Source organism: Anser cygnoides, chromosome 2 (assembly GCF_040182565.1).
Source record: "Anser cygnoides isolate HZ-2024a breed goose chromosome 2, Taihu_goose_T2T_genome, whole genome shotgun sequence".
In the NCBI taxonomy this organism is placed as follows: domain Eukaryota; kingdom Metazoa; phylum Chordata; class Aves; order Anseriformes; family Anatidae; genus Anser; species Anser cygnoides.
The window spans coordinates 20666084-20694026 of NC_089874.1; the positions used below are offsets into that span (position 1 = coordinate 20666084).

General features: G+C 35.2%; 1 protein-coding gene across 2 annotated transcripts in view; it reads right to left on the reverse strand.

Moving 5' to 3' along the window:
- PLXDC2 (plexin domain containing 2) overlaps positions 1 to 27943 on the reverse strand; it is a 268092-nt gene that overhangs the window by 7497 nt on the left and 232652 nt on the right. For both annotated transcript variants that reach the window (XM_048061760.2, XM_013172072.3), the window contains exons 10-13: positions 22481 to 22541; positions 19532 to 19685; positions 18128 to 18166; positions 5907 to 6067 (exon numbers count right to left, since the gene is read on the reverse strand). In XM_048061760.2, coding sequence (XP_047917717.1) covers positions 5907 to 6067; positions 18128 to 18166; positions 19532 to 19685; positions 22481 to 22541 — 415 coding nt within the window. The remainder of the gene's footprint in view (positions 1 to 5906; positions 6068 to 18127; positions 18167 to 19531; positions 19686 to 22480; positions 22542 to 27943) is intronic.

The window sequence follows — 27943 nt, forward strand, 5'->3', positions numbered from 1 at the left end:
AATATTGTTTAGGCAGTTATAATTTGTGCATCAGTCTTTAATCTCTTCTACGAACAACCAATTTACTTGGCAAATTGCAGTCAGAAATGGAAGTTGCTTCAAATATCTGAAACTGTACCTATGATATGTATTTCTAGGAATAAGAAAAGATCAATTGCTTGACACCATGTTATTTGAATATTTTGAAGAACCTGTTCTAAAATATAGATTGTATGAGACTGTGAAATTTAGTAGTGGAATTTACTGACTTTATTTATTTTTTGTCTTTGATAGAAATGCTTCTTTAAAATATCTCTGCAATTTAAAACACTTCTCATTATAACAATGTTTCTGCAGTCATAGGAACATCTAAGTAGCTGGCTGCTGATGGACAAGAAACAGAATGCCTCCTTCCTCCCCACCTTTGACTTTTATTGTCAGTGTTGGCTATTTATTTTAGTGCTTCTCCCCTGTGGCTGATTTAGGTTTCCCTTGCTGAGCTGCTGGTTCCTGCTGAGCTGAATAAGCTTTGGAAAAAATAACTTTACTGTCAGCATAAGGCAATGGCAGAGAGATCAATGACAATATCCCAAATGGCACAATGCAGCAGGACTTTGAAAGAAGAGAAAAATGATACCTGTTCACTTCTTTTTAATCATCATCTTCATGAAAAACAATTCAGTCCTAGCTTCTGGACAAAACCAAATTGGAGACTGTGTCCAGACTTTTTCAAACTAACTGCGTAATCCTCTGTAAAATGCACATGCGTAACAAAATGTTTGGGCCATATCTCCAAAAAAATCAGCAGAGCTTTGTAAGCTTCACCACTTGTCTAAGCCAGCTGAGAAGCTGACTTTTTTAAAAAAAAAAATCCTATTTACTTCTCACTTATTTGAAGAGATACACTGCATCTGTAACATTAATGCAGAATCCCAGAAATGGTGCATGGAAAACAGGGCTGGTTGTCAAACAATGGCTTTTATTTGTGAAGTACTGCTACGAGCAGAGATATACAACAGTGAGCCAGAAATGCACATTAACTCCCTAAGTTCTGAAACACCACAATATAGCTCTAACTTTTTTTTGATTGCTTTCTCCTCGTACTTCCTTCCTGTAAGCAGAAACGAAGGTCAAAAACTGAAGAAAATCTAGTGCTAGATCTGAGTACTGGTGAACATTTGCAGACACTGCAACAGAGTCGTCTCTGCAGCTCAACTGTTAGAAAAATGCCAAACAGAGCTTTCTCAGACCACCCTGGGCATGACTAAGGATTTGGGAACCATCCTCAAACCATAGTACTAGTCTACACACAGTGACCTTACTGTGAGGATTACAGAGAAATGACATGAATTCAGAGCCTTGTAAGCTAAAAAGCAGTTCCAGGTACATTTAGTTTACTTGTAGATACATAATTCAAGTTACATCCGGAAGAGTTGAGGTGCATCCACCAGGCTCTGATCATGCACGATTATTTTATTTACTGAAGAACTGCAGCTGCTCATCCCTTTCTCCTCTGACTGTAAGGTCACTCCACACACCCAGCTCCATAGCACCAGTTCAACTCTCTGTGTGGTCATTTGAAAAACCAGATTTATGAAAATATCCAGCCTGAACATCCAAAACAAAGTAAAACAAACAACTAAAACAGACGTAGGTATGTGCATATGTGTGTGAGTGTACATGCATGTTTCCAAGCAGCTGCATTAGCTCTGGAAAATCTCCATGGAGGGTGGGGACATGAAGGCAAAATAAAGGATATGATCTACATCACAGGCAGGCGATCCATTACAGCTGGGACATTATGCTTGACTTCTTGGCCAACAAACCTCAGATTCTGAATGCAAGTGGTATAGCTAGTGGGCAACTACATATGGTATAGCTAGATTTCTGCTACAAGCTTCTTCTTTTGTTGAAAAAGACGTGAAGGAGCACTACTTCTTGAAGTACCCTACTTTTCAAAAATCAGTGCAACTAAGTTCAAAGCATATTTTATATGTTCTCAAGAGATACAAGATTCCTCAAGGTTAGGATAGGCATGTAACTTGATTCAAATGGGAAAATTATTAACAACAAAAAAACAAACTCAAAGGAAAGGAAATACCACAGGGATAACCACAAAGAAATAAAAGAACAGTGCATGCAACATCTTGTCTGCCACTCTGCAAGCAAATCTTTAGTCAACTTTTACTTTTAGCTTATAGAAATAGTCTGCATTCATTGGAACTTTGACTGGAACTCCCTTGCTTAAAAAATTGTTTAATTCATTCTGTCTCTAGGCCACCAAAGAAGATTCCAACTTAAACAATGAAACACATGTTGAATAGTGTTGGGACTGGAAGAAACAGGAAAACATTGCATTTTGATTTGAATCTTCCACATACTTAGTAAAAGGGGAAACTCTGGAAAAGTATTCAGCAATTTTGATGGTATTCTTTTAAAGTGGTACACCATCATGGACAAATTGAATTACATTGGCATGCAAGATTTTTCAAGCTCTTTGTTCAAAATAGCCATTTTCATTCCAGGTGGAGCTGCACTCAATAGCTGTGAACAAAACCACTATAGGAAACATTTTCTTCAGACGTTAGGGGAAAAAAAACACATCAAATGTTACTCTGTTCTAAGAGAATAGTTGCTTTTGGAATAAATGACCCTTTTCTTGTCTTTTCTGTGCAGCTTATTTAAATCAACTAGTGCATTCAGGATATCATTTAACGCTACTCAGAGATGTCACAAGGGGTTGCATTTATCAATGCAAAGTTAACCAGTGCAGTCCGTGTGTGGGTGTATTAAGGGGAATTTCAGTTAAGAAAAGGGACTAGATGGCAAACATGAGGGGCATCACAACTGGGATTTGGGATGAGCTCTGTGAAAACATGAGTGAAGTGGTAAATGAATATTGAGTGATAACTGCAGAGAACACAAGGGAGAAAGAGACTTAAGGCATCAGATATGGGATCAATTTATTTTACTTTTCTCTATTCAGTAACCAGTCATGACTATAAACCAAATTAACTTAAAATTCCTTACACAGCTATTAAACCAGAAAGCAGCAGAATCTGACTGAAAATGATACTATCTACAAAAACATGAAAATATCCTAGCATCTTAGCTACAAAAAGAAATGACTTTATTAGTTGTGTTACAGTTTTGAATGAATGCTATGTTTAATATCAACATGATGTTGTGTAGGGATTCCTTTATACAGTAATTAAAAAAAAAAACACACAAATGAGGCAGGGTCTTCATTTCACACTGCTTTAGATTTATATTAATCAGTGATGGCAGATAGACTGATACAGATCTTGATTTGGCTGGAAGACTTGAGAAAAGACTATATGGTGCTAATAATTTTTAGACAACTGCATGAGGGAGCTGCCTGTGCATCTCTTACATTTTGCTTTATTAATCAAGAGACTCATACAAATGAATATTATTTTCAGAAATATTTATGTGCTTCTCCTCACTTCATGATTGAGCCCATGGCAACCCTCTTGAGCTCTTTCCCCACAATGGTGACATCAGATCCACATTTGATTCATTTAATTCCTTTCCCATAAGTAAAACAATTGTATGCCACGGTATATGGGGTACCATGTTATCTGTGACAGATTACTGATTACTGTATCTGTGACAGACTACTGATTAATTGCATGAACTTTTTTTTTTTGTAAAATTGACCTATTTATACCAGTTATGCGTCTTTTTAAATTTTATTTTTATTATTTTTTTTAATTCAGTTTCAAAATGCAAGTCTAAGAAGATATATACTATTATACATCCTATAGATAAGATGAATATAAGAATAATACTCTATTCCTTATTTCTTAAATTGGTCAAACTGTGTACTGGAAATTTAATATTGGAAATTAAATGATTAAACTTTTTAAAAGCAATTTCAGTTCCAGAATAAATTGCTTTATTCTTTTCTTTTGTGCTTACAATAGCAATAATGGCTTTACAGTTTTGGAATTTGTGGAAAAGCTGTAAATACAGAGCAATCCCTTTCTCTGTGCCTTGTGGTTTTACCTCTCCAACAGATTTTTTTACCTAGGAAAAGGGGAAAGTATAGGGAAAGCCCACCTTCTCATGGCTTGAAATTTCACAAGTATCACATTTTTCCTAGTAGCAAAAAGAGCTGTGCCACATTTTGCATAAATTTGATTTTGACTGATTTACTTAATCCTATCCTTATTCATTTTTTCCTCCTTTACTTAAAACAGAAAGATTACATATATATATATAATTTTTTTTTCTAGAGCCTACATTGCTTGCTAAAAGACATTTTATCTTTGACTGCAGAGACTGACTAATGTTACCTACAGATTAAATTTAGTGGAATGAGTTTACCAAAACTGACCAAGGCACCACAGTTTGCATGATAATATCAAATAATGAAATAAGTTAACTTGCCAAATTAGTACACTATGAAAAAGAATCAATGCGTATTTTCATTTGTTCTTCTTCTTTCCTCCTGGCAAATGGTGTTGCCATTTACTTAGCCTTTTTAGTCACATCATAACAGATAAGTAACTTGTTTTTACTAAATCGATTAAATAGCATTCAGTGTGTGTGAAAAGATGGAAAGGGACAAAGCATTCTCTTCCGTACTTGGACCAGCGGAGTTTTGTGTCTACATCAATAGAGAAATGTCTTGAAATGTCACATAGACATGAAAGAAAGCTATTGATTTTATTATGTGGATGCTGTTCCCCATTGGTTAACACAGTTACATTGCTTGAGCCTAGAATACTGATAAACAATTCATTTTGATTTCTGTCACTACTGTTGCATCTAAGCAGTATATTTATTATAATACTGTCTTAAAGATGAATCATTCTGTTCATTTTCATATCTCATTTCAATTCATTTTACTGTCACTAAGAATGAATGTCTATATCTTTTTGGTCCAGACTTTTTCCTAAGCAATCCCTTGGTATGTCCCTAGTGACACTTCCAGTGCTTCTGCAACTTCACTATTGCCCATTAGAAAGTGTTTAGGCTCTTAAAAGCAAGAGACTACTGCAAGTGGGGGTTATAAGCAACCAGTATTTTCTTTCATGTTTAGCAGCTCCATATTTATCATAAAGCAGAGGAACATTGTTGAAAAAAACACAGGTAAGTATAAATTTTTTTTTTTGGGGGTGGTGGTGGTGGAAATGAACACCTATGGAAAACGTTCTTTTCTCATATTGTCACATACAGTGGAGCTGAGTTGAATAAATGTCAGCATCTGCAATGTAGATGTCTGCACCTAAGGTAGCTGTCTATACTTGAGGGAGAAAAATGGTAATTTATCTAATTCTAAAGGGGATGTTTCAAATAGGTCAGATGAATCATGGTCTATAAGAGTATGTTTCTCTCTACAAAAAAGGGAGTTGATAGATTTAGATGTTAAAATTAGGTGAAAAGAATCCTTCCCACACTGTGAGGCAAAGTGTTAAAAAAATCTACAAATGAATGTACGGAACAGCTAACAGGCTTCCAGCTAAAAACTTACTTTAATTCAGCCCTTCTGTAGAATTAGTGGATGCATAAATTTTATTTTTTTTTTCCAAGTGAAAATAATAGAAAAGCTATTTGTCCCAAAATAAAATGCCAATGCACATGAAAGCTAACGAAAAATGTTATGCAGAGGAAGAGGAAAGATAGGAAAGAGAGGTGATATTTGAGATATATTTTTTGTGTATAGCCTGTAAAAAATGAAGCAAGTAAAGCAATAGTACCTAAAGAAGAAGCTGTGACAAACATGATAAGTATGAAAGTGCTACTCTTGCTGGGTGGGTTAGGTGCATTTCTTGAAAGCTTACACTATGATTACAAGAATATTTTCTAGATTTAGTTAAGAAAATTCTACTCTGAAGACCCCATTTTTTTATTTTTTCAGCTGACAGGGCTATTGACGTAACGTGTTACATTTGTCTTACCTCTATGAAGAAGAGACTAGCAGCTGATGTTGGATGATGGTACATATAGACAGTCACGAGGATGGCTGCAGCCACAATGAGGACCAGGACTAGAATACCAACAATTAAGCCAGCGTGAAGTGTTCCACCTTTCTTCTCTGCGGCACTGTCATCTGTGGAAGCTGCATGAATGGCACACTTATTAGTACAGTAACGTCTTATCCATTCCATTTCACAGCTGGGAATTGAACATTTGCTTTTTCTGTATTACATGTTCCTTACCTTTCACACTCGAAGTTGGAAAAGACATTAGGTGTCCCTTTCCCACACAACTGAATATTCATATAATCATAATGAACAGATATTTCCAAATCATAGAGTCATTAAGTTTGGAAGAGACCTTCAAGATCATCTGGTCCAACCATCACCCTACTACCAATGTCACCCACTAAACCATGTCCCTAAGCGCCAGGTCCAACCTTCCTTGAACACCCCCAGGGACGGTGACTCCACCACCTCCCTGAGCAACCCATTCCAATGCCTGGCTGCTCTTTCTGAGGAGAAATGTCTCCTCATTTCTAACCTAAACTTCCCCTGGCGCAACTTGAGGCCATACCCTCTGGTCTTATCACTAGTTACTTGTGAGAAAAGGCTGACACCCCAGCTCCCCCCACCTTCAACATTTTACTAATTCTGACTCCATAAACACAAAATTAATATCCTTTTATTTGAATATAATCTGGACATTCTGAGGTCCCCAATTCCCTTCGTAATGAATTTTTCCTTGATTTCCTGATAAAACTACTGCAGTTGCCCTTCAGACAACAAGTACTAATGGAATCCATTTTGAATATTGTATCTTATTTTTTAAAGCCTCAGGTTGAGCAATGCCACTAATCCTTATGAGGTCTGGCCAATAAACAAATTCTGAAAGCCTGATTCATTAGTTTGGAGAGGGGTTTTGAACCACGCTGTGCAACTGAATCAGACTGCCAAAACTGTGCCAAAACAGATGCATGCTAAATGACCCTGTAATATTTTAATCTTGGTCTGAATGGAATACACATTGTACCAAAGTGTTATGGAAGATCATCTATTTACTAAACTTGGTACTGAGAGGTTGTTCATATTATGTTCCTGTCAGGAGAAAACAGCTCTGTCACACAAGTAACTTGTCCGTAGTACTTCCAAGTAAGTGACTAAGTCTTTTAACAGCACTGCGACCTCTGTGAAAAAGTCTCTCAGTAAACTAGCCAACATCTGTAGGATTGCTTGTGGTTGGGTGTAACTTCTACTTTGAACACCCCAGAGTATCGCAGCTAGTGCAAACATGGTGATCAGCAATGATTCTTCAGTATTGTCTTGCCTAAAAGAAAGGCTCTTCTACCCATCACTACAGGCAGCAGTGATTCAGAAGCACTGGGTTTAAGAAACACCATCAGGGCACTGCTGATTTGGCTTCAGAAACTTGCATCACTCTTCTAATATCCCCACTGATTTCTGCCTTTCTGGCAATCTGTCAAATCACCTCCATGACTTACTCCATAAAAAACTTGTCTCTAGTTTCACTTATAGGATTTTTTTCTTCAATTCCACTGTTAAATTTCCTCTCAAAATGCTTGTTTGCCAAGCTGATTATAATGAAAGTGGATGATTTCTACAGTCCCTGTTTTGTTTGTGCTGTTTTAGAGTTTGGTTGTTTTAGAGGGTCACAGTCTGTGAAGTCAGGGGCTATCTCCCTTATATTTGCTCTTAGAAAACAACTATTGAGTTCTGGGTATTGCTTCCAGCAAATTATTATTATTATTATTATTGTTATTATTATTGTTATTATTATTGTTATTATTATTATTAACAACAATAACAACAATAGCAATGCCTGTACATGGTCTTTCACCGTGAATATGATTACAGTTGAAACACTCCACACTAATATTAAAAAAAAAAATACAGAATAACTATCTATTGATCCTTACTCAGCATTAAATGCCTTGTACGAGGAGCAATACAAGAAAATAGGAATGGTTAACCTTAGTGTAACAGCTCATACATTCATGTGTAGCAGCACTTTTCCTCGAAGAAGGACTGCATGACCCCATTGCAATAATAGGGAGAAAAGGAAAATGAAGATGCATTATCTTAGTCAAGAGCTGTTTCTAACCATAACATGGAAATAAATCTATGCGATAAGAACTTATTCATGTAAGTTTCCCTTGCTTTGGTCTGTACTTTCTAAATCTTGAGGCAGGACAGCTGAATCTGCACAGCACTGCTCTGCTCTTCCTCATGAAGTCAGTGAGACTGCTTCTGGAGCGAGGAGGTGAGTAACGGTATCAGAGGATAAAGAAAAAGAACCCAATAATTTTAGAAGCTAAAATATGACATGGGAGGCATTAATTAATCTAATAAAACATTGCAAGCATGCACCCTCCACCCAGGTACTGCCTAATCATTTTATTGAAAAGTTCATGAGTACCTGTTCCCACAGGAACTTTGGTATTAATTGTGCTGAATCTGGACATCAAGCTTGAGCTTAGGCATGAACAGAATCCCAGAACAAGGCCTCTCCCCACATAAATCCTGCACAGGGATTTACTCAAAGCTTAGTGTACAAAAATGGATATGAGATTTTTTAAAAGAAAAGCGGCATTGCTCCCCCCCCCCCCCTTTTTTTTTTATTATTAATTTTTTTTTACAGCACGGATGGTGAAAATTTTCAGCTCATCCTTTTGTATTGTAGTAAAAGAAAGGAAATACTGCCTAGGATGAGATCTATTTCCAAATAATTTCCAGCCAAATGGCACTTAAAAGACTTCCCTAAAATAGTGCCTCTAACTTTCAAGTAGTGGAGTCTTTTACTTGACATAGCCATTATTAATTATTAAATAGCTATTCACTTTCAGCTGAATATAGATGATATATACAAACTATAGATTTAATTTTTGTTTCTGCACTGTAACAATATTTATTACTTGCACTTGTATTTCAAATTGCAAAGTAAATGCAAATTAAGCAATTTGAAGGCCATCAGAAAAGGCCTACTGTATTGTACATGCTCTGGGTTGGGCTATTAATTCCCAGTGATGAGCAGTTACTTGTGTGAGTCACCCTACTGAGAAGTAACTACTTGCCAGAAGGAGCAGAAGGTTCATAGACTGTCTCATAATTTTCTTTCTGACAGCTTCTTATTCTTTGACTCTTCCCTTCAATGCCACATTGGTGCATCATAGACTGCTGGATCACTTGTACACATTTCCAGGCCAATTTACATTAAATGAGTGATTTGTATTGTAACTAGTTTATGGTTGAAGGCAGAACATCGTATTCTGCATATCAATAAATGCTGGATTTCAGCAAAGGTCCTAAGCACTTTGTAAAGACTATCAAATGAATCCCCTTTGATTTGATATTTTCTCAGCATTTAGCATCTAGCTTTGCAACTGAGGATGCTGTCACTTCCAAATAACACAGGTGACAACAGCCTGCCTAGATTTCTACTAGTCTAGGGTGGAGCACTGCATGGACATCAGTGCGGTGATCAGAATGGCAAATTTGAAAACAAATGAAATACAAGAAATGCTTTTCTTAAATGACAAGAAGTGTAAGTAACTTGTAATTTCCATAATCGAAACTCATTTCATTGACCCCAGGGCTCAAATACTCATGAGAAATTGATTTCACTCTCTTTGCACGGAGACAATAAACAGTGTTGTCAACTTTGAAAATACTCTCTGCTGCAAAATCAACTGACAGCTCTTTTAAAAAGCTACCAAGGGAAATAGATGAAAAAACAAAAGGGGGCTCAGAAACTTTTTCAGGTGCAGAAATCTTATTAAGCTTATCACAGTACATCTGCTGTTCCAGGCAAGGCTAATCCCATAGGAGGATATTTGTCTTATGACCAACTCTTTCCCAAGCTTTCTCAGTGGAACTTTCCCCAAACTTTCATTTTCTTGTGCTCAAAATAACAGTTGTTACATACAATATGCTCTATTTACAATTCCTCCCCAGATTTTTTTCATGTATAAACCTTTTAAGCAGAAGGAGCATGTTAACATCTGCAAGGTTAGTCTGCTTCTAATTAGGTTCTGAATAACAGTACAGAAAGAGCAACTAACTTTTTCCCAAGTATAAAGACACACAATGCTAACATGAAATAACCATTTTCCTGCTGGAATGCTGTCTAAAAAAAAAAAAATTTGAAAAAAAAAACAAAAACCAACAACACCCTGTTGTCATTGTTTGCATGATAAACACATTAGGACTATCATCTTTGATTTTATATTATTATATCTCTACTTACTGTTGGGTTAGAGTCTTTTGGCACAGAAGAAAACAAAAAATGAAGGAATTGTGAATAAAAAATCTTGTCCTGGTCCATGCGAACTGTGATGCTGACTTTAAGAGGAACAAAGGAATGTACAAACAGGGATGGTTACCTAGAGCATTTGCAAACACATTGTGGATGGATTCTCGATACTATGTATTTCACTATTGCATATTAATCATTGAGGTTTGCAGAAGATGCAAAAAAAACCCCAAGGTTTTCTATTACCTAAACTTAAGTTTCACATGAAGTTTCCACTGTGATAGTTTTATATATAAGAAAACAAAACTGTGATACATACATATACATCTTTCATGATATGAGATGGAAAAGAATGTATTTGCTGAAGCTTTACATCTCTGCCTGTGAGAACAGAGATATGAAAAACTTTTGTTGGAAAATGGAAGAAAAATATGTGAAGCTAGAAGCTTTCCTTTAGATAAAGTGACATGGATCGAAGGGCAAATGACATATGGAAAAAAAAAAAAAAAGAATTTCTTTGTGTACCTTGAAACCTCCTTTTTCCTCCACATCATTCCTTTTTACTCTTGCATTTTAGTCAGATGATAAAAAGCTCCCATTCAAACTTAGATACATGTGCACCTTTACAGGATATGTTGCAATACTTTATTCGATCCTCCTGACTGACACAGCTATACTAGAAAAGCCAGGGATACAGATGACAGCAATCAGCCTAAAGACAATAATCACTAGTGTTTCTCCATGAAGAACACTGAGGTTTGTTCTCTCCCCTCTTTTTACCTGATGAATGAATTTTCATGGTAAACCTCTGCATTTATCACAAAAAGTTAAAGAATAAACCCTGCAACTACTTCTCATACAGGAATGATTTATTATAAAATGTGTATTTGCTGTTAGGTCATGTGGTAGAATAGGACATATTCTTAAAATATGTGCATTAAAAGCATTTTTTAATCTGTCTGATCAGATGAATAAGAAGCTATCACATGGGTATGTGAGCATCAATGCAGCAATATTGGTATAGAAATTCTGGTTTATTAAGTTGGTGATGCTCCTGGCACAGACTTAGTTTTGTAGCAAAACGGCTCTGGATACTAGTCCATCAAAATCACTCCTACAGATGAAATAATGCCAGACTTGAAAAAAGTAGAGGTTCAGGTATAACCACATCTATGATAGACACTTATACACTCTTGTTACTTAGGTCTGTGCACTACATAGATTAAACATTAAAGGAACAACGTGTGGTATTTCCAGGGCCACCAGGTGAACATGACTTTTTTTTAAATAGTTCAGTTGGTAACTTTGGAACTTCCCCAGCATTCCCCAATTTACATGTTAAGTAATGTCAGTTTTAATTTTGGCTGTGATTCTGAAGCTATAGCATGTACAGCTTTATAAAAATACATTTATTGATTAAAATAGATTTATGCCAAACTATTAGTACAAAAACAAATTTAGTAGGTTATTTGTTACATAAAAATACTATCCCATAAATACCAGATAAGGAATTTTATACACACTTATATATTATAATAGTAACAATTACTGTATGCAATTATAATACAAACATTTAACATGATAGATCATATTTTCAAAGAGCTTACAAATTGGTAATGCCCTGTGAGAGAATCTAAAATTAAGTAGAATTAAGTACAGAGAAAGAGTAGACCTCTAAGGGAAATGCCTCATTTAATTCATAGACATCTTTTTTTCGGATTGGAACTATGTGAAAATTGTTATGACAACTGAAATGTGAAAGGGGAGCTTCTTTGCATCATTATTTCAAGAGATTCTTACTGTAAAAATATTACAGAATCAAAGAAACTTTATGATCTTTAAAGAATGCATCATTTAGGTCACTTGAAACTTGCCATGATAACATGTTACTACTTTTTTTTTTTTTAACCTTATATGTACTTCACAGGGATTCCATTCTCCATCATACACTCTAAGGTTTCTAATTCAGCCTATATAAAGTATTTCAGTCTGAACGTCTGAAGTTTTGAGCTGTGGGGTAAAGTGTGATATACTAAAAGCTGATTTTTTAGATGACCATTTCTACTTCTTGGTTGGGTACTGGGTACTACTTTTGCAAGTTATATAAATCTGATATATAAACAAAAGGTATGTACTGCTTAGCACAGATACTCTCTGATGTATTAGAAGTCTACCATAATATATACCCGGCCTTTTTAAAGTAATCTAAGCAAGGAATAAGGAAATTTACATCCTCTTCAAGGTTTATTTCAGGGTAATTCTGCAATTAAACTGCCTGTCAGTGACACGGACACCTACAGATTCAGGTTCACTCCACCAGCTCTCCACCCTATCATGTACATCATCTCTAGACTGGAATTTGAATTGCCCTATCTGGATGATTTTGGACTTGAGTTAATATGCTCCTGTGAAGAGGAGGACATAATGTTCATGACAGTTGAGCACACAGGGATACAGCCTATGTGTGCTCAGCAGAGCCACTGATTTTTTCCCCTCTTTGGGGCCCCCAGTTATATCTGGAATGTGAGTCTACCAGAAAACTGCTTGTTTTATGGGGCAGGTATATGGTTGTCCAAACCTAAGCTTTTTTCCTGTACATAATGCAGATTCCTGAACAGAAGATTAATGACCTACATAGAGCAACTGTGGGAGGGAAGAAGTGAATTTACAGTTGGAAGGATTCTCTGGAGGCTCAGAGGAATCTCCATAAGAATGTGGTCTATACCCTTTTTAGGAACAGCATGCTCTGGACTTCTCAGCTTCTTAATGATAATGGAGTGTGATTTTCTTACTTTTGTGGGTTCATTCCCTTAGCATTTGTTAACATTCTGAGGTTAACCCACTGCTCCACTTTACTTGGTTTCATAATGATTTATAAAGTTATGGTTCAGTTAATGTTTAAAAAATTGGTTTCCCATTGCACATAAGGAATGAAAGGTGGTTTTGAGTGAGAATATTATGAAGCGTAACCCACGAATTCTGAATTCAATACCTAGCTTTGTTATCAAATTTCCATAGGGTTCTGGGCAACTCAGTAAATCTCAAGACTCATCAACTGCTTAGTGCAGTAAATGGATGTGAGTGCACTAATACTAAATCCCTCTGCTTATAGGATGCCAGCACTAACTTTGTTAGCTAAGGATTTACATTCTTTAGCCCTAAAATATCACTTAACACAGCAACAGTTGTTATTGATGTTAATTCCAGTCTGAGTGGCTTGAGACCATTTAAGCCATTAAAATGGCTTGGTAAAATCAAGCAGTGGCTATCACAAAGCTCAATATTTTACCATGGCATTTGTCCTGGCAATGTAGCTGACTTGCTACATCCAGAAGAGCAAAACTTTACCAGATTATAAGAACCCACTGACTCCCACAGTCAACCCACTGACTCCTCTTAACCTGACTGAAAACAAACACAAGACCATCAAGTCAACTTCTCATGCTTCCAGATTTACTTCCCCTCCACTTCATGGGGACAGAACCCCAGGCATGTCAGCTGCAATGTAAAACATACAACTATATAAGTCTTCTTTCACTTGACCTCTATTTTTATCAGTTCTTCACAGTGACCCATGTACTATAATCTCAAAGATGAGTGACCAGTGTAGAAGAGATTGTAGGAATCTGCTGACTGCAACAACTGGGTTAACTCCATGCAGAATAGGTACTTAGAAATACAGAAGATCACAGGAACTTTTTTTGTGCACTAGCTGTCATATTACCACAGTACTGACAGCAACAGGAGCAAATGATAAGACAAAAGTAATTCAGTCATAAAAGTTTACCAAGCCTATTACTTTTAGCCCATTAGATTTCCATTTAGATCTAGGTTAACCTGTTGAGATGGTATAAAGTTCACAAATTATGCTGACTTAACAATGCCTTTACAGTTAAGTCATACCAACTGTAAGAGTAGATACCTTATATCATTTTATACCTCGCTTAGAAAACCAAAGACAAAATAAAATAGCTAAGTCAAACTTGAATGTAAGTTGAAGTGTCTACACAGTTTTGTTCAGTTTAGTTAAACTGTTTTAAAATCATGCTTCTTTAAGCTAATGTGATGTTTAATACCTAATGTGATGTAAAAATGTCTAGAGGCCAAAAATAACATTTACTTGCTAGGGGATATGTTCTAGTGGCAGTACTTCGGACTGAATTTCTGAAGGTTTGATTGGTGGTATTTTTTTTAATCATATCATAATCATTTTATAACAATAACTTTAGTAAGATGATGGCAGAAAATTTGAGATGCAGTAAAGATGCAAGAAATTCTGGAAAAGACACAAATATCCTGTTCTAAGGAGCATTTAAATATAATCCAAAGTATCAAACAAACAAACAGAAATGATCATAATTTATCAATGCTACCAAGTTAAATGTCTTAAAAATAAATACTATTAATCTATAATTTTATTTTTTACCCAGAATGGATTAGTTCAGCGCTTTTCATTTGTAATTGTTTTAAAAAATACTCATGTAGTCCACTGGCCATTGTGTATAATATCTAGAATACATTTCATTATGTGTTTAATGCACAAAGAAGATGTAGTATTTATATCAGAGGTTGTTGCTTTTCCAATCTATAGAGACTTTTGTTTTCAGCTTTGAAAAGGCTTCAGTTCAATAAGACACACTTATGTAGTATCACACTATTCAGAAACTTAACATAGTAATAAAAAATAAGTTAGATAATTATTACCAAGCATGAACTAGTGTTAGTAACTATATATTTTAGCTGGAGTTCAGGATACAGAAGAAAAACGGGACTGAGCTTTCCCCCCAATTTGTCAAGAATTCTTATGGTACAAAGAGCTCAGACAGCAATTTTTAAGGGAAATTAAGGAGACAGATGACTAATGGGAGCTAGATTCCAGGCATTAGGGACTCTTAAAAAAATTCTAATGCTGGGTAAATGTATCACTGTATATAAGATATGTAAAAAAACTCTATCAAAAATTCAAAACTCGGGTCTGTATTTTGGTATTTTCTTAACCAGTTTCAAAATTTTCAAACTCAAATTAAGGTCTTTATAAGGCTAATATTAATCCTGTATACCACGAATGTTCATATCCAGACCATTTTTGAAAAAGTCCACCAGAGTGCAAGCATAAGGGCACAGACATTTCCTGTCACTGTGTATGCTGGGGTGGACTTACTCATAAACGTACAAAACAGTTTTCTCCCTGAGGAAGATGTTTTCTACATAGTCTTTTTTTTTTTTTTTTTTAACAGCAATTTCTGAATACATTTTGATGAATGAGAAGAGCTAGCAGTTTCCCTGACACTTAATGTCCAACACACACACTTTTTTTCTGAGTTATAAAGCTGACGGATTGAGAGGGACTTATAGCAATCAAATCATCACAAGAAGGTGTTTAAAAAGGTCAAATGAAATGTCTAGATGTGCCGGCCAATCATCTAAATCATCCACCAAAGAGTTCTCAACAAGAAAATATGATATTGCTGTGGCTTTTAAACTCTTTAGTCAGCTGTGCTGTGTTATTAGAAAAATAAAATAATAACAGCAACTGAAGTTAATAACAATATATATATATATATATATTTTCCCCTGCATATATCTTAAGTCTTACAAATACTTGCTATTTTAAAGAGAAATAAGATTCAGTGAAAATGAGGGTATGCCAGCTGTATTTTTATATTGTTTTAAGCATGTATCTACTAGGCATCTATCACGTATATATGAAGAAAGAGACAACACAGAAGAAATGTAAACAAGCGAATTTGAAATTGTTACTAAAATATGCCATGAAAGATTGTGAATGAATTACTGCACTAACTTGCAGACGCTTTTGTCGTATAATTAAAAAGTCAAAGAACTTTGTCCTGAACCTGAAATTGAATTTAAATTTAGTTGCTGCTTTATAACAGTTGGTTTCCAAAGTTCAAGGCAGAGGTGAGATGCAGTATTTCTAAAGAATCCTCTTGTTGCACCCAACCAGATATTGACTGCTACCATCCAAGGACACATCAAACTATAGGCTATCAATGATCCAATATAGCTTTGGTTTTCCATTATAAAAGGTTCCCTTTCATTAGAGCTTTTCAAGATCTAGTATGAGAAAGTAAAGACTGTATATTCATGACCTGAAATAATCTACTCTTCTTGAAAGGCTGACAAATCACAGAGAATGAAAGAACATGCCTACAGCTGCAGAGGTTTTATCTGAGACTAATCTAGGGGTCACTGGAAAATTCAATGCATAACTGAAGATTTATCAAAAAGAATTTCCCAGATTAAAAGCTACGTTTACTGTGTGAATGAGAAATCCTAATGTGTTGTTTTGCTTCTGTGCTATTTAAAGTCAGTTTCTTTTATTTTTATTTTGTTTTTGTTTTATTCTGATTTTTATTTCAAGAATAAAAGAAAGGAAAATGAATAATCACATCAGTTGTTGGTTTGTCCTCCTAAAATGCAGCAGTGTTCTGCATGGGAACAGATGTCTTATATTTAAGATAAGTGATGCCACAAACCCACAAACTCACTTCACCAAGCAGACCACAGCCATCCCTCATTTTATCTAATAGTCAGCATTTTGTCTGCTTTCACAGGGTTTTTCTTTCCAGATCTTAGACAAACATAAGACAAGTGAAATATAATTCTGTTGCAACTCCCAAGCTGAGAAAAACCTGAGAAAAACCATATTTTAAAGCCCACCTTTTGAATTACTTTTGCTGTGACAGCATACTATTTTGAGCTGTTGATGGGATGCTCAAGGTAGAGAGCTGCCTGGTCCCAGGCTCGCTGCCTGCCCTGGAGTGTCTGTTTGGAGGGCAGAGAGTGGGTTCAGCTCAGCTGGGAAGGCATTTTATGTACAGAGCAGATGTGAAACCTGTGAGAGAAGTGCTGACTGATTCACGTGGTTTATTGATCCCTAAGAGCACTGGAGCACTTTTCACAACAAATAATATGTAATTTAATTTCAAGAAGAACCAGAAAAAGATTCATGGATATTCCCATAGACAAAATGCCTAACAGTACTGCTCTGAGTTCATAGCTGGCCTTATTTGAAGACATCATTTCTGTGTCAAATCCATGTCAAACAGCCTCCCCTGCCCAGGGGAAAGGCAATCAGTGCCAATAATATTTCCCTTTACATCAGTGGAAATATAATTTGTTTCAATTTGCTCAGCAAATCACTCTGCTTTGACAGACTGTTCCAATGCCTGTAGAAATCAACCCAAATATTTCAATTCTCCTCAGTAAGCAAACACAAACCCAGCCTACACGTAATAAACTAATCCTATTCTAATAGCATTAGTCAATAATTCTTATTGACTTCAAAGGAAGAAGGAACAAACCTCAGGACTCAGTTCTTGAACCCACACAGAAGATGACAAGAGTAGTCTCCTGCAGATTCTGATTTAACAGAGACCCTTATCAGGGAACCAATTTAAAGAAAACTCTGATCTTATTAAATCACAGAATGGAATGCGAATATGTTATCTGTGTTCATACAGAAATACAGATTCAAGATTGATATGTTTATTAATAAAATGTCACATCATAACGCACTACTATGAATGAATTTGATATACTGAATATCATCATTTAGAACTAGTATCATATCCCCTCTTTGTACAATTTAATACTGTGTTACTATAATACATGAATACAGTTAATAATTGTATCAATACATTTAAACTTTTTCTTTAATATGTCATTTTTTAAGAAGTTAATTAAACCTGTTTTATTAAAGACTTATAAAGAGAGCTGTAAATGTTTAATTTACTAAGCAGTTGCTAAGCTTATTTGCCCTTACGCTTTTCTGCAGAGATGCGGAAGTCTGAAGTCCCTTGGGAATCTGTTAAAAGCTATTTCTACAGTATGATTTTGATTAATGAATTTCAGTGGGGTGTAATTTGATAAACTGCTGACATTATTTACAAACAAAAGAATCATCTCTTACCTCCGTTATCTTTTAGATGCAGCGCTATCTTGGTGTCATCTATAAAGGAAATTCAAAGTTAGCAGTAGCAAAATGCATATTTCTAGGTCATTAGTTGGTTTAGAAATGACTCTCTAATGCTAAACAACTTCCACAACTAAAAAATAATTTAGTATTCAGTTCAATTAGAATAAGATCATAGTTTTTACTTACAAGCGAGGCTTTACTTCCTATGAAACTGTTACAGTGTAAAGAAGGATTCAAAATACTGGTAAGTAAGGGTACCAGAGGCCACCTGATAGCGCTTAGAAATAATTTATTTTTGTTATGCATTAATACTTAAGCATTCTATCATATTAAGGACTGCATGAACCAGCATACGGCAATAAAATGAAACAATACCTAGCTCCTCTTCTAAGAGTTATAAAAAAGGTCTACCAGTTTTAAATCCTATTTATTTCCTTTCCCTCTTGTGAGCTTTAATGAATAAAATCCCAGGGCAATATTAGCAGGTGTGCATATGGGAATAATTCTGTCAATGCAGTCCAAATCTTCCATTGATGGTTTCTGAACTTCCCTCACTGCAAACAAAACCAAGTCGTTTTATCAGTAGATTCCCACATTGTAATGCCTTCAGTTTAAAATTTCCTGTCACAGGCCACTTAGAAATTCTGCACACACCTGCTAGCTTCCCATGTGTTAATATCCAATTCCAACAGAAATCTTGTCCCTACTCTGTTTTATTTTATAGATGCTATTTGATTAATCTTTGTTAGCTTTTGTATCCAGCTGAAATTTCCCCAGAAGGAGGAAAAGAGGGTATCCATAGAAAGGCAAGATTTAAGCAGTCAGTGGAACAAGGATGAGAACTGACACTCCATCACTTACCCAGCTAATTCATTTCAGAAGCCTGTAGAAACTATTTCACAACTGCGAGCACTATATGAAAAGAACAGTGCCAACCGACTGAAAAAAGTGAACGGACAAATTTCAAAGAGTTCTTCAATTTTGGTCATCTCCAATTTTTGCCTGGCTAAATACAATACACAAGGCGATCCCAAATTCATTAACTCTGTCATGGAAGTTTCTTCACTACCTTTAACAGTGCTCTCTTCATCTAATATTTCAACAAATTTGGAACTATGGCCTGATAGCTACAGGAGCATGAACAACTCCTTGTAACCACAAGTTCTCCAGAAGTCTGCTCCCCCAGCACTCCTCCGCCTCTGCCAGTGCTCATCACACTCACGCTTACTTTTGCTAGAGCAAGTTGCAATTTAAAAGTAGTTGACTGGAATTCCCTACTCTTTCCATTACCCCAAAGAGAAAAAGACAACATGAACACATACTTAGTGGAAATATATTTGTTTTAGAGTTGTAAATGTCACATTTGTACAATAGACAAAAGCAATCTATACAATTCACCTTCTGTGGGCAAGCTTGTTGGCAGTTGGGAAGTGGTGGATCCTCTGGTAGTTGTTAAAACTCTGAACTTTGTTGTGGTTGGTTGAAGGGTTGTGGTGGAGTATGGAGGTGTTTCTGTTGTGTCTACAGTCTTCTCGCAAATCTTATCTTTTGACTGTTGGGGAAAAAAATACACAAAAAAAACAACAAAAAAACATTCTTAGGGTGGACTGTCACTGAATGAAGAATTTAAGTACGGACAAGCTGACACAGGAAAAAGAATGAAAATGGAAGCCCTAAATCAAGGAATTTCAAAAGCTTTTTTTTTCATTTTTTATTTTTTTCCTTTCTTCATTTGAAGTGCTTTACAGAACATTCAGCAACAAAACTTACAATGTTCAGTTGTTAATGGCAATGCTTCAAAGTCATCCCTGAATGTCAAACATTATTTCCCCCAATAAGATTTTAACACCTAAGAATATCATTCAAATTATCACTCTTCTATTGTGAATACTCATTGTGCCATTGGTCTAGGTGCCATAAAAATTGTTAAAAAAGATAAATGGGAATTAAATCATGGCTGTTCATAGTGAATAGTGTGAAGTTAACTACAGCATTTAACTAGGCTTTACATGCAGTAGCCACAGAACAACATGCATGTGTGAATGTGTGTATGTATTCAGCCTAGAGAATATTTACATCCCAAACTATAGAGCAACATATTTCTATAATATTAATAATATTGCATGTATTACAGGTGTATAATATAATAATTATAATACAAAATATAAGTATTATACAAAAATATAATAAAAATTCTTATGTTATATTAACATAAAATAAATAATATATGCCATTTTACAATAATTTTGCTTTAATTTTCATAGGCAAATATTTCAACAGAAATATGCCACCTTTTTTTTTTTTTAAATTAAATTTGTGGACACTTGTAGGGATTCTGCAGCTGTAATGAATGCTTTCTTTCATGGATCACACAGTCTTACAGGAAAATATACCCAATTAACTAGCAGCAGATGTCAGAACTGTCTGTAACTCTTGCTATCCCTATTCATTTTAATCAGAAGTGGAATCCCACAAAGCCAGTTCATTTTCTTGAGATCTGCCTGTCAAAACCCAGTAGATATTGTCTGTCTTTTAATATGTATGGGTATTTGGTTGTTTTTTGTTTTACTGGAAACAATATATTACATTAAAAAAGGTATCAGTACCTGCATTATAATTATTCTGTAAATTTGTTCATGTTTTATCTTGAAAGCCACTGCTAATTTCACCGATGCAATTTCATCAAAATTTAGCTCAAAATATAGCTTACAAAAAAGGAAATATTACTATAAGAATCCTCATTATTCACGATGATTGAATGAATACATCTAAAATTAACTTCTGTGCTAACTGTTGATCCTTCATTGAGCTCCAGCAGTCAGCTCAAAGAATCATTCTGGAATACATTATGCAAACTGCTGTTTCTACTCTAAAGAGCCTGAAAGCTAGACTGTAAGCAGCAGTCAAGTAGCTTGAAAATTCAAATCAAACTATGAGTTTCTCAGATACACTTAGTGTATCAATAATTTCCTCTCAGAACATGCAGCAAGCCTTGGAGCATTAGCAATAGTGAATCTAGAAGAAAAAGTCAGAATTAGCAGAATAGTATGACTATTGTCCAGTAGAGAGGATGTTTTTGCATAACTTCATCAACAGAAACAACTAAGTCTTAGCTAATTACAGTCTGGATTAAAGCAATGCAAAGATTGTGCCCTATAATAACAGATATTCCAAGTAAATCTTATTTTATATTCTTGAAAAGGTTGTGATCCACAGACAATAAATCTCTCAGAAATTCCATTCTTAACAGCGTACAAACTGCAAAGCTGAAGCTTCAAGCCCACTTACCAAGGCATTATGTAGGATGCAGTTATTTTGCAATTACAGTTATAGGACCAAAAAGTTCTTCCATCAGACCGGATTTATATCATTACTTCTCTCTGCTTCTACTGAGAATAAAACAGAAAGTGCTTTCCTAACTAGACACTTGGGGCTACATTTTGCCCTTAGTTTCACCTGACGATATACTTCAGAAGGGCTATGTTGCTGAAATTCATGACAGAATTAGGACCTTTCAGCCATAATGGAAAAGTAACTTTTATTTTTTATTATTATTATTATTTTATGGCCATAAGAAGATTAAAAGTGTTGTAAATTAATTTCTTCCTATTACTACAATCCCCAGATGAAAACAAACAAACAAACAAACAAAACCCTACCTGTTTCTAAAGGGAGGACACTAGGAAAGAATGAGCAGTAAAATATTTATAAATATATCTTGAAAATGAACTGCTCCGGTGCAGGAGCACCCTAAGTGTGTCTTTCAGAGGAGGTCCACAGTCCCTGTTTGACAGTTCACCATTAACACAGTCAGGTATATTTTTCTCTCACTGCGTCTCCAAGAAAGGAAATCCAAATGCCTTGTATTTATTTATTTATCTTTAATCTATTTGAATTCATCTATGATTTTTTTTTTTTTTCTGTACTAAATGATTTGGCCAGACTTCATAAGCAAAATGTAAGACATGCAATGCCTGGTTTTCACTTAAGATTACACTGCCAGAGGGTTCTCTGAGAGGAGGAACATTACAGTTTCTTCCCCTTTTCTGGCAAGAAAAAGAGAAGACCTAAGAGAAAAACAGTGCAGAGGCATTGTTATGAGGCAGGGCTTCTGGTACTTTTTTTTTTTTTTTTTTTTTAAAGTGTTTTCTCAAAGGAAGAATGTTTACCTCGTTTTATTCCCTCAATTGGGAAGTTTATTTTTCTTTATTACAATTTACAATATTTCCACCAAATGACAAGGATAAATATAGGATGTCTTTGGCGTTGAAACCCTTCTTCATAATCATAATAAAAGCATCATAAGTATATGAAAGATCTCTGATGGGCTGAGGACTACTCACATACCTCTTCAGGGCAGCCACTGTCTACCCAGTCTTGCCGGTGACGGTCAAATCCACTGGAGCATCTTTAAATAATGAAACAGATAGACGTTGGCCAGATAGAAATAGGAGGAAAACAAGAGCATTAGAGGACAGTAGAAGGAAAGGAGAGAATGACAGAGAAAATAAATAAATTATGTGATTTATTTTAAAATCCATATGATTTACATGGTATTACTTTTATTCAAGAGGCTGTTACAATATGAGTCAATCATTTCACCCATTTTGAGCAAAAGACATTTCAATGAATGAGTTATTATTAACCTAATATTATAGGTTGATTATTTGTAGTTTTTAAATTGGAATGCTTCCTTTCCACTGGATAATTACACTTAAGACTGCACTGAGCCATACTATTTTTGCATTTGATGTCAACCATATGGATGTAAATTGGATGAATTGTTTTTTGTCCAGTTTTCTTAGCCAGGAAAATGCAAATCTACAAAAGATGTAATGAACCAGTCACTGCTTTTATCAGGCAAGGTGATCTGAGACACTGAGATACACATATTACTATGCAGTCAATGTTCATGGATTTAGATAACAGATCCTCTGAAAAGTGCTCATGACAATTTGAGAATACTAGAGCTGCTTCTACCTCCTCAGTAGCTGTAGAAAATTTAAGTTGCATGCATATTTCTTATCAAATTAGGTGATGTTAATAACCTGTTTGCAATATCCTTTTCTCATTTGCAATATGTGACAAAGAAATTTTAAAGTAACTTGTAACGCTTTAATATAACGATTCCCCTGGCAACCCCCCATCTAGCAAGAGTGCTATCAGTGTTTATACAGTAACTTAGAGTTTCCTAGACATGAGGTAGCATTAAAAATGGAAAGCATTATCAAAATTGCAAGTAAATAACTAAACCATCATGCTCTGCTTTGAAAGAGGTTCTCCCAGTTAGGGTTTTTAAATTTTCTTTGCATATCCAGGTGATATCTTTTGGTATCCATGGCCATAACATATCTGATTGTACAGCAAATAACTTTCTCACTGCCTTTTGACAAGACTAAGCAAACAAGTAAGGCAACTACTATGGTTGCCTTACCTTAGGTAATTTTTGGTTCTCAATGTAATGAAAGATGTCAAGATGTCAAATGCTACCCTACTTCAACTAAATATGGGAAACAGGGTCCACTTTGGAAGAATGGAGCAACGGAATCATTTTTATAGTAATAAATGGAATGTAAACAACCTTAACAAGTCACGAAAAAGAAGTTTACAAACTTCTTTGTATAATTATTCTCAGCAGAATCTACAATGTTTTTGATGAAAGATTTTGAGAAAATGTTCATTCTTATTAGCTATATTTGCATTGATCCTCATTCCACCATTTGCAATGTTGCTAAAAAAACAAAACAAAACAAAACACCAACCTTAACAAACGTCAGTTATCACTCACTTTAAAGCAACTGACTTTCAAAAACCTATTACAGTGAAGAAAACAAATCCCCAAAACAGAAATGTATCCCAGAGAAGTACAAAGAGTTCCTTCTTTCCTTTCTAATTCACAGGAGTACAGATTAGCACAAAGAGTTTTTTCTTCCTCCTTGCTGACTGGTGAATGAATGCTGTGATGGGAGCTGTGATGGGAGCTGCCTCCCCATCTTTGGGGTCTTCTGCCTCCATGAATGTTTGAGAGAAAAAGAAGGACCTTGCTAAGCAGAAAGAAATAATGATATATTACAGTTATGAGTAGAACATAATGTTTGGAAACCTCAGCTCACACTTTTCTCTGAAATTTGAAGAGCTTAATTAGTAACTTCTGTCTTGAAGGATAATTTGTCTAATTTTCAGATGTACTGAATACTAACAAAACCATTACATTTCAATCATACTGCTCTGACTAAAATCTAATGGGTTTGTGGGTATTCAGAAAATCTGAAAATCAAGCTCAATATTTAGACATGATATCAAGTCACTCTCTAAATTCCTACAACAAAGGCCATGCTAAATATTGCCATGCTAACTCAATCCTGACAGTACTTAGACCTGGTAGGGATTAATGAACATTTTATTTTAGACATAAAATAAAAGTATCTAAATGGTATCAGACTTAAGACTCCGAAGTGAAAAAATGCTTATCCCATATCCACTCATTTACATTTCTGAAGTTTATTCTGACAAACTGTTGAAATATGGTGGCAAGAAACATTAGAGGTGTTGATTCTTCCTGAGGAATTAACTAACCATCAAAAATTCAATGCGACACACAGGGACTTGGAATGGCTCATCTAAACATGTGAAACAGACACTTTTCAGATTAATCTACTTCAAACAAAAACATATTAAACCCTGGACACTGTTTATTTATCATTTGCTATCGAAGCAATGGTGAGTCCAAACAGTATTGTCAGAAAGCAGCTTTTTCAGGAACTAGATGTGCTGGGCTCCAAGGAAATCTGTTTGTGAACTTCCTTTGAGGCATATGACAACCACAGCCAATACCATCATTGCTGTGTCATTGAGTTAGAATTCTGGGAACTGTAATTTCAGTGCACCACCAACTCTACTGACTGCATTTTTAAGAACTTCATTTAGTAGCATAGTGATAATTCCCTGTTGCCATTAAAACATTGGAGCAGATTTGATTAGCTATGCCATTTATGCCATCTGTCAACATGGCCTTTTTATAACAACTTAATTTTCAAGCGATGACCCAAATCTGCTCCTGGCAAAGCAATAACAAAGATGTTCTAGCAAATGAGAACAGGGACATTCATTAAATATAAGGAATTCCAGGATTTGTGTGGAATTTGGGAATACTGATTCAGAGAGCAAAGGAAGAATTAAAGCTTTTGCATGCCTAACAGTGATGATTTGGCATAATTAATGCAGCTGAGTCTGTGTAACAAAAAAGATGTCAGTATCCTTTCTATTGACTGTACATAGCTAGAAAGGTGATGGTGATGTCATCAGTTCTACCAGATGCCATTTACCTCTATTTGGCAGAACATATTTAAATGACAAGAAGTGTCCATTTAGTGCATAACCCAAACTTCTGTGCTTTTTCTCTTTAAAGAGGATTAATAATAAATCAGATACCCTTTATACAGAAGAGTTTATCTCAGCAAGGTTTAACTTATAAAAGCTAAAAACATAATGGAAAATTATTGGGAAGGAAAGGACAAAGTCTGAATGGAAAAATCGTTTCACCAGGTTGAGCTGGTATGCCAGAGTCATGAGCATTAAAATGCACAACACGTGCCCTTTTAAGCCTACTGTTCCTTTTTTTTTTTTCTTTTTCTTCTTTTTTTTTTTTTTCTCTAGGAACAGAAGGGCATTCCAGAAATTTGAAATGATTTCTTAAATACCATATAATTATTCAAGTGAGTTAAAATACTTATCGACGCCTCTAAATAAAATGTTTACCTGGAAAATTAAGTAGAAAATTGAACAGAAAGAACTCTTTTCTGCCTTGAACCATGAAGTTTCCCTTTTGTTCACATCATGGAAAGAAGAGATGATGATTCTAGCTACATTGTTTGAGTTGCTTATAAGAAGAATTAGTATATTTTAAAGTGGAATTTCTTCACGGGCTGAGGGAGATAGGAAGCAAAATAAAACACTGGAAGCCTTGGTCTTAGTGTCAGTCCAAGTGAAAAATAAAACCATCAGTGATTTTTTGAGAAAGAAATATATCAAGCATTATGTTTGTGCTCAGTCTAGCTTTGCCTCCCATTCCCACACAAAAAAAAATGCTCCATTTTGATTCCTCCATATTTTGAATATCACTTTCTTGTCACACTGTGCTACCTGTGACAAGATTGTCCTTTCCTCCCTTTATTATTTTCCACTGTCTCTTGGCAGAAATGCAGAGCTTTATCACAGCTCAATGTCCTTATGAAGTTGAAGTGTCACTGTCAGTGTCTGTGGTATGAATTTATATGGTATTTGAATGGTATTTACAATTATCAGCTAGCTCAGTACATCTAACCATATAGCTAAATTCAATCATAAATGTGTTGTCTGTATTTATCTTATACTTGAACATATTGCTTAATTAAACTTTATTTCTGAAAAGGATGACCTTTTGGATAGTTAGAAGAGGATTTGCTCCTACCCTGTTGTAAGGTCTTCTCTTGAACAGCTAAGATGATGTGCTTAATATGAGGGTTTTAAATATACAGTACTACAAACAGCCTGTACTATATTAAGGCTTATGATAAAATCAAATAAAATTGCTAAAGCAGAATGAATGTTTGATGCAGAATATCCATGTCTGTAGCACCATTATTGTCTTAAGGTTGCATACCTCAAAATTTACAACATGCAGGTGACTGATAATCAGAGATTAGTGGCACACATCCATGCAGGCAATCTAGAACCTGATGATTGTTCCACAACTTTATATATATAGAGAAAATCTCTCTGAGAAAATAGAGTTGCATATTCTGCAATGTCATGCAAACAGGGAAGTGAGAAGATGTTTAAACTTTTTTTTTTTTTTTTACTGTACAAAAAAATGTCTTTTATAGTTAAAGAGATTGAAGAGATTGAAGGGTAAGAGTTAATATTTGTAACTCAGACACAACATATGAATAGGCAGTAAAAATAAGGACTCCCACTGGAAATTCTTGCTGCTGGAAGAGCCTAAGAATGAAAGTGGGTTAAAAGAGGTAAGTTTTATTTTAAATTTAAATAGAAAGAAAAGAAAAAATCCTAGTTAAAGTGGGAGTTGTCAGAGTTCTGATTAAAAAAGAATAGGAGAATATTTTCTATAATCTTACTATCACTTACAACAACAAAGGAAACATGCTGAAAAGCAGGTAAAGAATAAAATGGAAGCTTTTGCTAAAGGCTCTGCTTTGAATAACTACAAGGTAAAAGAGACTGTAAGAAGAGCCTAGAGTCAAATTTGTTAGATTATGGTATCAAATTTTCCAACAGAATCAGCAGAAAATAATAACAATCAAATCTCTGGGAAGGAGATACATTGAAATTAGTATCTGATATTAGATTACATTCTCCACTGCCTTTGAGTTTGTGCATTTATATATGACCAAAGAGGTAATTGCAACAAAAGTTAGTAGAGAATGCTGATCTGTTGGCATTGCTCATCAAAGTGATCTCTTTAATTTTCGGGTGGATGCTCCCATGAAGATCTTATGTTCCCCCTCTCAACATTAAATGTTACATTTTCTTCTGGTTAAATAAGTAAAAAGGAGTGGCAAACTGTGTTTTGCAAACTACTTTATAATGTTTTATACGGACATCATCCATAAGTGTTATTTCTCTTCCTTTTAAAACAAAAATATGAAGGTCACCTTTGGGGAAATATTTCCTTTTCCACTTTAGAGTTGAGTATATGGAGCACAGGAGAGTTTAAATGATTTGGTTGAGATAACACAGAATTCCATAACAGCAACAAGAGTTAAGCCCAGATTTTCTGAAAACCAGACAAGCATATATTAAGCCACAGCT